The sequence below is a fragment of the Nerophis lumbriciformis genome, linkage group LG27 (assembly GCF_033978685.3).
Source record: "Nerophis lumbriciformis linkage group LG27, RoL_Nlum_v2.1, whole genome shotgun sequence".
In the NCBI taxonomy this organism is placed as follows: domain Eukaryota; kingdom Metazoa; phylum Chordata; class Actinopteri; order Syngnathiformes; family Syngnathidae; genus Nerophis; species Nerophis lumbriciformis.
The window spans coordinates 15,261,090-15,274,911 of record NC_084574.2 but is presented as its reverse complement, the minus strand read 5'-3'; the positions used below and the strand labels follow the sequence as shown (position 1 = coordinate 15,274,911).

Sequence of the window (13,822 nt, the reverse complement as noted above, 5' to 3'; positions counted from 1 at the left end):
ACAGTTCTGCTGGCCATTCGCTTCCTTAGCGTGACACTAAATTCATCCATCTGGTTGACTAACCGCTGGTGCTGGCCAATCCCTCTGCCTGGTGGTTGACTCTCGATTTCCGGCGGTCCAAGAACTCATCCCTGCTGATTGATGTTCCGTTAACTGGAAACTGGTTGACCACACAAACTCACATTCCATACTGACTGGTGCTTTGACATCCTGCCAAGCTTTTATCCATTTTATTTGACTCATTAAAGAATGTGAATTTGTCGCCATGCTGTAGTCCGTGGCGATCTGGTCCGCTGGCTTCCGATATCGATTCAGCCCAGCTATGATCCATATTGATTCAGTCAGTTGGCTAGCATTAGCTTTTCTCCAATCATCCATTGGTGCTGTCTCTTTTGTTCAGCTCTCTACTTTCAGCTCCAGAGGCAAAAGTTACTCGTCGTTTGGCAGGTCGAGCTTTTCTCCGCCGGGGATAGGTACAGCTTGCCATTGGCGCAGGCACAGAGTTCGTACACCCCCGTCTGTTTGGTGTAGGTAGTACCTGCTGCCGCTCCTTCCAATGGGTCCACTGCACTACCAAGTGGAATGTTACCCAGACGGATGTTATTTGCATCTAGAAAGATCTGAAAGCATAAGGAATGCAGGTTAAGGACTTGAGTTTTGATTGTTGATATACAACATACAAAATCATGATTAAGTGAGAAACTAAAAAATAGTGGTTCAGTTCATTCGGGTATGGTCCGTGCTGTCTTGCTTGTTAGGTATGATTTTACACAATTGGTCACCTTGTCTGCAGTAGCAACAGAAACTATGTCGCTATTTTTTTGGTCCAAACTGAAATTAACTGAACTTTTTGGCAATGTAGCAAAAGTTTTTCTGGCAAAAGGCAATACAATTTTAGAATTCAACATAATACAAAACCAAAAAAGACCGCTGAGGTATTTTACTTGGCAATAATATACAGCAAAATGTTAAAATGCAGGAATGTATGATGAATTCTGTCTCTTTCAACTTATAAATGTTGTTACAATGTTGGATACTCGTCAAATTGTAAAGTTTGCCCATTTTGGCCTGAACTTGCATGGCGTTTTTGATGCCTCTGTTCATGGGGCTTTGCAGTCTCAACACCTCTACGGTGTGATGTCACAGCAAGGTGGATGTACCTATTTGGACATTAAGTAAAGCTTTCAACCAGAGGGGGAGGAGCTCTGCTTTAGGCTACGAGGAAACACAAGAAAAGGTAGGATAAAGTATTATTTTCATCAAATCTTGGCATGCACAAAATAACCTTACTACTACTACTACTTTTTTACGAAACTTTGAACCCTGCGGCTTATAAGAAGGTGCAGCTAATTTATGGATTTTTCTTTGCTGAGGGCAATAATAAAAAGTAAAAAAACCAAACAAACAAGCAATAAGAAGGTGTTTTATTGTTTGTGCTATGGCACCATTTTTAGACGAGTAAAACATCACCGTGGAATTATTGAGTCTATCTACGCAGCTAGTGGGTCCATGACGATGACTTCTATTTTGTTTGATCAGCCGTTTTACTGCCGTGTTACAGACACCATTTGGAAACAATTAAGGTATGTAAATAAACATTTGCAGAATCTTTCCATGTAAATAACTAATTTCACAACGTATACATCTAGCCTAGTCCGGCTATATATGAATATATGAACATTTTTTTTTTTTTTCTTAAATTTAGTAGGTGCGGCAAATATATGCACTCTATATTTTGAAAAAATATGGTAGTTGTTTTCATTCTTCACTAATGCTAAGTTCAGCCAGGATTAAATAATTAATTGTTCTGTTTTTTTTGTTAGCTTGTTTGCAACACTTTTAAAGAATGGCGTAGCCTCGACATTTGGTTTTGTATAAACATGTTTTATACTTGTGACAGTGTGGCCCTAGAATTTTTTTTAATTTTTTTTAAACTATTTCTATTACGTCCTTGAGTGTCCACTGTAGTTCCAGTTTAAAAACTTGCCCTTTATACAAGCAACTCTTTTCTAAGGATACATATTAAGACAACTTTTGTAAAAAAAACAAAACAAAACAAAACAATCATTGTCTGTTCTGCAAGTGAACCTTTTCCACCTCTTTTTAAAAAAAACTTTCCAAAAATCTAATGTTGGGCAAAACTTCAAGAGATGTTCTTAAATGATTACCAATCCAAGCAGACATATAAGGGTCTTGAATCAATGCGGGCGAGAGGGCAGTTCGAGGTCTTTGATTTTTGGATGGACCAATGGCTTTGATTGATCAACTACCGAGGAGTGTCTCACGTTGCTGTGAAAAGTGTTAAAACAGAGGAAGATCGAATGCAGGAAAAAGTATTTCGCTTTTCAATTCTAAGATGGAAAACCAAATGAAAGGGTGACTAATAACACATTGACAGCACCGTGAGGCAAGTGCACATAAAATGTAATTTAGAGGTTGTGGATTGAAGCGGAGAGATGTGATTGTATGTAAGTGAGATGACAATCCAGCCGTGAGTGGAGTCGGATAGAAATATGGGGCATTAAAAGGAGAAAAAAACAACATGATGGAACGGGAATGGACAGGAGAGGAGAGACAGATTCACACGTGAGAAGCAATTACTTTAACTAATGACGGCGCATATCTCGACTCAACAAGAGTAAAGAACAGTTGCATCTTGAATTGACTTTTAAATATCAGCGTCGCTAAAAGACTGCATCTATCAGCCGCGAACAACGATCCAGGTATGCACTGTAGGTTACAATAACATTTGAAAAGGCGGTAGGCTTGGTCGGTAGAGTGGCCGTGCCAGCAACTTGAGGGTTCCAGGTTCGATCCCCGCTTCCGCCATCCTAGTCACTGTCATTGTGTCCTTGGGTAAGACACTTTATCCACCTGCTTAAATGTAACTCAGATATTGGGTTTCACTATGTAAAAGCGCTTTGAGTCACTAGAGTTTATTGACGCTCTGTACGTCCGTGTACCACTCCGTACAGCGTTGTATTAAAAAGTCATACATTTTACTTTTTGAAACCGACAACGATAATTTCCGATATTACATTTTAAAGCATTTATTGGCCGATAATATCGGTAGCTCGATATTATCGGACATCTCTACTCGCAATAATGTTTGTCATATTTGTCTTGCGTTTATGTATGTGCAGTTTTCAATTTAATTTGTCATCTATTTTAAATTATCCAAAATGTTGTTGAATACACCCTTTCTATGTTAGTTTTCTCATTTCCAAAAAATTCATATTTAGGTTTATTTAAATGAATTAATAGTTTATTAGCATTAAACCATTGATTTAGAAATAAAAGTGTCAGTGGTGCAGTGTATGGTATTTAACTGGTCAGTGCTTATTGAGGGGTCTTTGGGCCTCAATAAACAGGGTACAATCTGGAATCAGCAACTATCGTATTTTTCGGACTATAAGGCGCACTTAAAATCCTTTCATTTTCTCAAAAATCGACAGTGCGCCTTATAACAGGGTGCGTCTAATGTACGGCATAATTCTGGTTGTGCTTACTGACCTCGAAGCCATTTTATTTGGTAAATGGTGTAATGTTAAATTTGACCAGTAGATGGCAGTCATACATAAGAGGTACATGTAGACTGCAATATGATGGCAGTAAACAACACCAAAACTTTGAATGTTCCATTGAGAAAATAGAACATTGCACACGACGCTCAAAAATCTGTCAAAATGTTTTTAGTACGACTTCGGTAAGCTATGAAGCCGCACCGCTTGATAGATTGTCGGTGCATTAAACATACGAGTATTATTATGGTGTGTGTATAAGGACCACAAAATGACACCTATAATAGCAGACATACTACCTGGTGTTTTGTTTCGCAATATTATGCAAAACCAACTTTTCTTACCTTCTGGTACCTGCTGATGTGTATTTGACATCTGCATAAGTCCTAAAAATATGCGCGCGTCCGCAATTGTAGACCCGCTCATCGGCAGTGCGCCTTATAATCCGGTGCGCCCTATGGTCCGAAAAATACGAAAACTGATCAGAGACCCCAACTCCTGACCCGTAGTTTAAAACATGTTGCTGGGAATGTACCAGACAATTTCCAAATACTGAGTTATGACTTCATCAGATCCATGTTGCACACCTGTCATCTTCTGCTTGCCTCCCCAATAAAAAAACTGCTCAGGCTCTGTTATTGCTGTTCGGAGGAATGAATTCAGTCATGGTTGGCAACGTGGCTGAAATGTCGTTTGACACGACATACCTGGTATGACAAAGACAACCTGAAATGAACTACGGCACGGCGATTTGGTGCAGGAATGAGGAGAGATGGGGTTTTTTACGTGAGTTAATACCATTTGAATTACTGTTTTCTCTTCCATAACACTGGAGACGAGCAACACAATAGCACAGAGGAAGGCAACTGGGGTATTATAGGGGAAAGAAGTAGGGAGGAATACAGGGAAGACGGAGAGTTGAGAGGCATAGGATGCTGATTATAAGATTGTAAGGAGGAAGGCAATTTGTGGATAGATACCATGGTTTGCGGAGGAAGGATTGAAGGAAAAGGAGAAGTGGTGGAATGGATGTGTGATAGGTAACAGAAAATAAATATTGGTAACAAAGAGGTGTTGGGTGGAGGGATGGTAGTTTGGGTTGTTGGGAATGTGTCATGACTTGGTCCTGGGGTTAAGTTTTTCTTGAAGGCAACGGAAAGTTGGCTCGGGCGAGACGGGAATGCAGGTACATTTTTATTTAAACACTATAAATACAAAACAAGGAAGTAAAGAAAAGGCGCGCACAATGGCGGAGAACACACTATGAAACCAAACACTTGCACAAAGGCAAAAACTATGAACAACAAAAAACACAAACTGTGGCAATAATAAACAAAACTTACTTGGCATGGACAAAAAGGAGCAGCGTGAACGATGGACATGAAAAAAGAGTCAGAAATGTGCAGAAGCATAAATGTGGAGATGTCACCAGAAAGACAAACTGAAAACACTGAACTTAAATACTACAGACATGATTAACGAAAACAGGTGCTTGACTCAAAACGTGAAACAGGTGCGTGACGTGACAGGTGAAAACTAATGGGTTGCTATGGTGATAAACAAGAGTGCACAATGAGTCCAAACGTGGAACAGGTGAAACTAATGGGTAATCATGGAAACAAGACAAGGGAGTGAAAAGCCAGAAACTAAAGAGTTCAATAACTAAACAAAACATGACTAAGACAAAACATGATTACACAGACATGACAGAATGGAGGAACTGGACATTTTAAAAAATATAGTTTAAATTCAGATTAGCACTGGTATTTTTTCCTAATTAAACTGTGTTTAAGTATGAGTTTAGATGGATAAAAAAAAAAAAGTGATCAAAATGTATACATTAGGGCAGTGGTTCTTAACCTGGGTTCGATCGAACCCCAGGGGCTCGGTGAGTCGGCCTCAGGGGTTCGGCAGAGCCTGCGCCGCGGAGATCAAGACACACCCAACTCATCATGTAAACAAAAACTTCTCCCTATCGGCGTATTATGGATACCCCCAAACAATGTTACCTCTAAAACACGTATTGGTATGTCAGACTTAGCCTTGTCGTGGTTTAACTCTTATCTTACTGACAGGATGCAGTGCGTCTCCCATAATAATGTGACCTCGGACTATGTTAAGGTAACGTGCGGAGTTCCTCAGGGTTTGGTTCTTGGCCCTGCAGTCTTTAGTATTCACATGCTGCCGCTAGGCGACATCATACGCAAATACGGTGTTAGCTTTCATTGCTATGCTAATGACACCCAACTCTACATGCCCCTAAAGCTGACCAACACGCCGGATTGTAGTCAGCTGGAGGCGTGTCTTAATGAAATTAAACAATGGATGCCCGCTAACTTCTTGCAACTCAACGCCAAGAAAATGGAAATGCTGATTATCGGTCCTGCTAAACACCGACATTTATTTAATAATACCACCTTAACATTTGACAACCAAACAATTACACAAGGCGAATCAGTAAAGAATCTGGGTATTATCTTCGACCCAACTCTCTCCTTTGAGTCACACATTAAGAGTGTTACTAAAACGGCCTTCTTTCATCTCCGTAATATCGCTAAAATTCGTTCTATTTTTCCACTAGCGACGCTGAGATCATTATTCATGCGTTCGCTACGTCTCGTCTCGACTACTGTAACGTATTATTTTCGGGTCTCCCTATGTCTAGCATTAAAAGATTCCAATTGGTACAAAATGCGGCTGCTAGACTTTTGACAAGAACAAGAAAGTTTGATCATATTACGCCTATACTGGCTCACCTGCACTGGCTTCCTGTGCACTTAAGATGTGACTTTAAGGTTTTGCTACTTACGTATAAAATACTACACGGTCTAGCTCAGTCCTATCTTGTCGATTGTATTGTACCATATGTCCCGGCAAGAAATCTGCGTTCTAAGAACTCCGGCTTATTAGTGATTCCCAGAGCCCAAAAAAAGTCTGCGGGCTATAGAGCGTTTTCTATTCGGGCTCCAGTACTATGGAATGCCCTCCCGGTAACAATTAGAGATGCTACCTCAGTAGAAGCATTTAAGTCCCATCTTAAAACTCATTTGTATACTCTAGCCTTTAAATAGACCCCCTTTTTAGACCAGTTGATCTACCGTTTCTGTTCTTTTCTCCTCTGCTCCCCTCTTCCTTGTGGAGGGGGGGGGGCACAGGTCCGGTGGCCATGGATGAAGTGCTGGCTGTCCAGAGTCGGGACCCGGGGTGGACCGCTCGCCTGTGCATCGGCTGGGAACATCTCTGCGCTGCTGACCCGTCTCCGCTCGGGATGGTGTCCTGCTGGCCCCACTATGGACTGGACTCTTACTATTATGTTGGATCCACTATGGACTAGACTCTCACAATATTATGTCAGACCCACTTGACATCCATTGCTTTCGGTCTCCCCTAAAGGGGGGTGGGGTTACCCACATATGCGGTCCTCTCCAAGGTTTCTCATAGTCATTCACATCGACGTCCCACTGGGGTGAGTTTTTCCTTGCCCTTATGTGGGCTTTGTACCGAGGATGTCGTTGTGGCTTGTGCAGCCCTTTGAGACACTTGTGATTTAGGGCTATATAAATAAACATTGATTGATTGATTGATAACTTACTTATCTTGATATATATATATATATATATATATATATATAATAAAATAAATATATATACAGCTAGAATTCACTGAAAGTCAAGTATTTCCTATATATATATATATATATATATATATATATATATATAATAAAATAAATATATATACAGCTAGAATTCACTGAAAGTCAAGTATTTCATATATATATATATATATATATATATATATATATATATATATAGGAAATACTTGACTTGGTGAATTCTAGCTGTAAATATACTCCTCCCCTCTTAGCCCCGCCCCCAACCCACCCCGACCACGCCCCCCACCCCCACCTCCCGAAATCGGAGGTCTCAAGGTTGGCAAGTATGTGGCAGTCACACATAAGAGATACGCCAGTAAACAACAGCAAAACTTTAAATGTTCCATTGAAAATATAGAACATTACACACGGCACTCAAACATTTGTCAAAATGTTTTAGTACAACTTCGGTAAGTTATGAAGTCGCAACTCTTGATGGATTGTCGGCGCATTAAACATACGAGTATTATTATGGTGCGTGTATAATGACCGCAAAATGGCACCTAATAGCAGACATTATCTGCCGTTTTGTTTCGCAATATTATGCAAAACCAACTTTTTTTACCTTCTGGTACCTGCTGATCTGTATTTGGGATCTGCATAAGTACCGACAATTTTTGTGCGTCCGACACTGTAGTCGATAAGCTTGTTCTTTTTCTCTACCTTCTTGTTATGTGACATTTATCTTCCTCTGTTGCCACTTCTAAAATAATGTAGCATAAAGTTCTTACTTATATCTGTCAGTAGACTCGCTATCAAAGTGCTAAAAACTGTAGTGAGTTTACATTATTCACCCACGGAACTTTAGTTATTAGAGTGTTCCGGTCAGACGGTTTTTCACAGGACACATTTCCGGTGTTGATTTTGCACTATTGAGCAACGGCTGCTCTGTTATTGATTGAAGTAAAGTCTGAATGTCATTAAAACAGTTTGCTCCATCTTTTGACACTTCTTCCACTCCCGTCCTTGCACGCTACACCGCTACAACAAAGATGACGGGGAGAAGACGCTGTCCAAGGTGAGCCACGTAAATAAGACCGCCCACAAAACGACAAATCCTGAAGAGACTCTCAGAAAGCGACTTGAAGATGATCTGTAAAACATAATCTATGCAACATTTTGACCAAAGAACCACCATTACATGTTATGTAGACCACAAGATAGTGTTTTACATTTAGAAAAAAATCATAGTATGACCCCTTTAATGCGCCTTATAATCCGGTGCACCTTTTGTATGAAAAAAGACCTGAATAGACCCGCTCATCGGCAGTGCGCCTTATAATCCGGTGCGCCCTATGTTCCGAAAAATACGGTATACACATTTTAAAGGTCCACTATTATAAAAGTATATATTCTGTAACAGTAATATATGTCCTGAGAGCTCATGATAACCAAATGTGAGAAGCATTTGGGGAATATTCTTAGGCCCTGATCTACTAAGATCCAAATAACACATTCTAAATAGCGTCTGCAAACTGCATACTAGTGTCCACTGTTAAAAAATGACTTGAAAACGCACCAAATTGTGTGCAAGTTCACACCCAAATAAACAAACCGCATGAGTTGACGCTTTGGCATTGTTTAAGTATCCAACATTGTAGCTACAAACCCCGTTTCCATATGAGTTGGGAAATTGTGTTAGATGTAAATATAAACGGAATACAATGATTTGCAAATCCTTTTCAACCCATATTCAATTGAATTAAATACAAAGACAAGATATTTGATGTTCAAACTCATAAACTTTATTTTTTTTTTGCAAATAATAATTAACTTAGAATTTCATGGCTGCAACACGTGACAAAGTAGTTGGGAATGGGCATGTTCACCACTGTGTTACATGGCCTTTCCTTTTAACAACACTCAGTAAACGTTTGGGAACTGAGGAGACACATTTTTTAAGCTTCTCAAATGGAATTCTTTCCCATTCTTGTTTGATGTACAGCTAAAGTTGTTCAACAGTCCGGGGGTCTCCGTTGTGGTATTTTAGGCTTCATAATGCGCCACACATTTTTAATGGGGGACAGGTCTGGACTACAGGCAAGCCAGTCTAGTACCCGCACTCTTTTACTATGAAGCCACATTAATGTAACACGTGGCTTGGCATTGTCTTGCTGAAATAAGCAGGGGCGTCCATGGTAATGTTGCTTGGATGGCAACATATGTTGCTCCAAAACCTGTATGTACCGTTCAGCATTAATGGCGCCTTCACAGATGTGTAAGTAACCCATGTCTTGGGCAGTAATACACCCCCATACCATCAAAGATGCTGGCTTTTCAACTTTGCGCCTATAACAATCCAGATGGTTCTTTTCCTCTTTGGTCGGGAAGACACGACGTCCACAGTTTTCAAAAAAAATTTGAAATGTGGACTCGTCAGACCACAGAACACTTTTCCACTTTGTATCAGTCCATCTTAGATGAGCTCTGGCCCAGCGAAGCCGACGGCGTTTCTGGGTGTTGTTGATAAACGGTTTTCGCCTTGCATAGGAGAGTTTTAACTTGCACTTACAGATGTAGCGACCAACTGTAGTTACTGACAGTGGGTTTCTGAAGTGTTCCTGAGCCCATGTGGTGATATCCTTTACACACTGATGTCGCTTGTTGATGCAGTACAGCCTGAGGGATCGAATGTCACGGGCTTAGCTGCTTACGTGCAGTGATTTCTCCAGATTCTCTGAACCCTTTGATGATATTACGGACCGTAGATGGTGAAATCCCTAAATTCATTGCAGTAGCTGGTTGAGAAAGGTTTTTCTTAAACTGTTCAAGAATTTGCTCACGCATTTATTGACAAAGTGGTGACCCTCGCCCCATCCTTGTTTGTGAATGACTGAGCATTTCATGGAATCTACTTTTATACCCAATCATGGCACCCACCTGTTCCCAAATTGCCTGTTCACCTGTGGGATGTTCCAAATAAGTGTTTGATGAACATTCCTCAACTTTATCAGTTTTTATTGCCACCTTTCCCAACTTCTTTGTCACATGTTGCTGGCATCAAATTCTAAAGTTAATGATTATTTGCAAAAAAAAAAAAATATTTATCAGTTTAAACAATAAATATGTTGTCTTTGTAGCATATTCAACTGAATATGGGTTGAAAATGATTAGCAAATCATTGTATTCCGTTTATATTTACATCTAACACAATTTCCCAACTCATATGGAAACGGGGTTTGTACATTAATACGTCAATAAAGAGGAAATCGTTATAGGTCCCCTGTAAACAAATATGTGATATTTTAGCACACAATGTTCAAGCCTCGGGTCAACTGCCCCAAATTCCTACACACAAACATACAACAACACAAAAAGGCAGCAATGGCACAAACTGGTGGGAGGTGGTGATGCTATCTGAGAGCATTACACAGACCATTAGGTCGGTTGAATGGACACACTTTAGAATCGGAGTTGACAACTGACAACAGAAGCAGAAAAGGACAAAGGATGACATAGTATGTCAACACTTAAATACACACACATCCACAGTAGGGATGTCCGATATTATCGGCCTGCCGATATTATAGGCCGATAAATGCGTTAAAATGTAATATCTGAAATTATCGGTATCGTTTTTGTTATTATCGGAATCGTTTTTTTAATTTTTTAATTTTTTTAATTTATTTTTTTATTTTTTTATTAAATCAACATAAAAAACACAAGATACACTTACAATTAGTGCACCAACCCAAAAAACCTCCCTCCCCCATTTACACTCATTCACACTCATTCACACAAAAGGGTTGTTTCTTTCTGTTATTAATATTCTTGTTCCTACATTATATATCAATATATATCAATACAGTCTGCAAGGGATACAGTCCGTAAGCACACATGATTGTGCGTGCTGCTGGTCCACTAATAGTACTAACCTTTAACAGTTAATTTGACTAATTTTCATTAATTACTAGTTTCTATGTAACTGTTTTTATATTGTTTTACTTTCTTTTTTATTCAAGAAAATGTTTTTAATTGATTTATCTTATTTTATAATTAAAAAAAAAAAGTACCTTATCTTCACTATACCTGGTTGTCCAAATTAGGCATAATAATGTGTTAATTCCACGACTGCATATATCGGTTGATATCGGTATCGGTAATTAAAGAGTTGGACAATATCGGAATATCGGATATCGGCAAAAAGCCATTATCGAACATACCTAATCCACAGTAAACTGTTGTGTACAGTTTTTGCAAAATAACAGTCAACTAAATTATAAAATATTACTATACCCCTGAAACACATGTATGGTTTCACTAAAGAAACTATCAAAGAAAAACATTCTCCGAGTGTCGACTGCTGATTACTGCATTACTGCAAATTGTGGCCTCAGATACAACTCATTTCAGGGGGTGCTTTGCTCTTGACTAAAAAGCTGCCACACTTCAAATATAATTAAGAAAACATAACAGTTTCCTGTGATTAGGGCTGCAACTAGCGACCATTTCAATAGTCGACTAGTCATCGACTATCTTAACGAGTAGTCGATATAGTCGACTAATTGGATTATAAAGCGTGCACAAATTCCGTGGCTTGAGGTATTTTTGGCATATGCTTACTAACAACAAAGATGACTAATTTGTTTATAATTATTGATATGTACTGTAACTATGCTCCTCATTTGGCTGTTACAAAAAATAAAACTATGAAACTTGTGTCCATTTAAAAGCAAGGACGGGCAATGTGCAAAAAAATGTTTTTTTTAATGTAAAATAAAAAGCTAAGTTAATAACACCAAAAACAACAAACGATAAAACACTGAGACTAACTTGCTCAAAAAGAATCAAGCATTGTGTGATGATGTGTTTAAAAAACTGCGCACACAGGCATATTATTGATTATTGATTAACTCCTGGCATTTTTATCAATGTGATAGACTCGGGGCCTGATTTGAAGGTTTGCGTGCACTAAAACACGTGCAAACTTGATAGCACACACAAAGCTGATCAAAGAATTGTGTGCAAAGTGGACGTATTTGGAAATAGAATAGAATACAATGCCTTTTATTGTCACTATACACAGGTACAATGAGATTAAAAGCAACTCCAGTATCAGAGTGACAGTCTATAAATATGCAAAACATGGGAAGGAAAGAAAATAAATAGTGCAAAAAGATGTAAGGTGCACAGTCCAGTCCTGAGAACGAATGTTCTGAATGTGTTGTTTAAATATTAAATATTCTACTATATACATATATACAGAAGCATTCAGACTGTGGGTGGAAAGTAAAAATTGCACACAGAGAGGTGCTAAACTATAAAATCAGTGCCTATGAAAGTAAAGCTGAGAGTGGGGGGTGATTCCTTTTTGCAATCTGGGAACGTCTCTATATCTTGCAGACATACGCAGCAAGTAGGTTAGTCATGTGACTGTGGAGCAACATTCATGCACCTAAGCATATCCAACGCATTATCTAGACCAGTGTTTTTCAACCACTCGTGCCGTGAGATACAGTCTGGTGTGACGTGGGAGATGATCTAATTTCACCTATTTGGGTTAAAGGGGAACATTATCACAATTTCAGAAGGGTTAAAACCATTAAAAATCAGTTCCCAGTGGCTTATTTTATTTTTCGAAGTTTTTTTTCAAAATTTTACCCATCACGCAATATCCCTAAAAAAAGCTTCAAAGTGCCTGATTTTAACCATCGTTATAAACACCCGTCCATTTTCCTGTGACGTCACACAGTGATGCCAATACAAACAAACATGGCGGATAGAACAGCAAACTATAGCAACATTAGCTCGGATTCAGACTCGGATTTCAGAGGTTTAAGCGATTCAACAGATTATGCATGTATTGAAACGGATGGTTGTAGTGTGGAGTCAGGTAGCGAAAACGAAATTGAAGAAGAAACTGAAGCTATTGAGCCATATCGGTTTGAACCGTATGCAAGCGAAATCGTCGAAAACGACACGACAGCCAGCGACACGGGAGAAAGCGAGGACGAATTCGGCGGTCGCCTTCTAACCAACGATTGGTATGTGTTTGTTTGGCATTAAAGGAAACTAACACCTATGAATTAGGTTTACAGCATATGAAATACATTTGGCAACAACATGCACTTTGAGAGTGCAGACAGCCCAGTTTTCATCAATTAATATATTGTGTAGACATACCCTCATCCGCTCTCTTTTCCTGAAAGCTGATCTGTCCAGTCCAGTTGGAAATGCATCTGCTTTGAGTGTCGCAGGATATCCACACATTCTTGCCATCTCTGTCGTAGCATAGCTTTCGTCGGTAAAGTGTGCGGAACAAACGTCCAATTTCTTGCCACTTTCGCATCTTTGGGCCACTGGTGCAACTTGAATCCGTCCCTGTTCGTGTTGTTACACCCTCCGACAACACACCGACGAGGCATGATGTCTCCAAGGTACGGAAAACAGTCGAAAAAACGGAAAATAACAGAGCTGATTTGACTCGGTGTTTGTAATGTGTTTGAGAAAATGGCGGATTGCTTCCCGATGTGACGTCACAACGTGACGTCATCACTCCGAGAGCGAATAATAGAAAGGCGTTTAATTCGGCAAAATTCACCCATTTAGAGTTCGGAAAAAGGTTAAAAAAATATATGGTCTTTTTCCTGCAACATCAAGGTATATATTTACGCTTACATAGGTCTGGTGATATTGTTCCCCTTTATGA

The 13,822-nt window shown here is 39.4% G+C and overlaps 1 protein-coding gene across 1 annotated transcript in view; it reads right to left on the bottom strand.

Moving 5' to 3' along the window:
- Positions 1–233: 233 nt before the first annotated feature.
- Positions 234–13,822, bottom strand: part of LOC133570123 (zeta-sarcoglycan) — a 783,896-nt gene continuing 770,307 nt past the window's right edge. Inside the window, exon 8 of the mRNA XM_061922813.2 lies at positions 234–620. Within this exon, the coding sequence (XP_061778797.1) occupies positions 411–620 (210 nt within the window). The 3' untranslated portion in view covers positions 234–410. The remainder of the gene's footprint in view (positions 621–13,822) is intronic.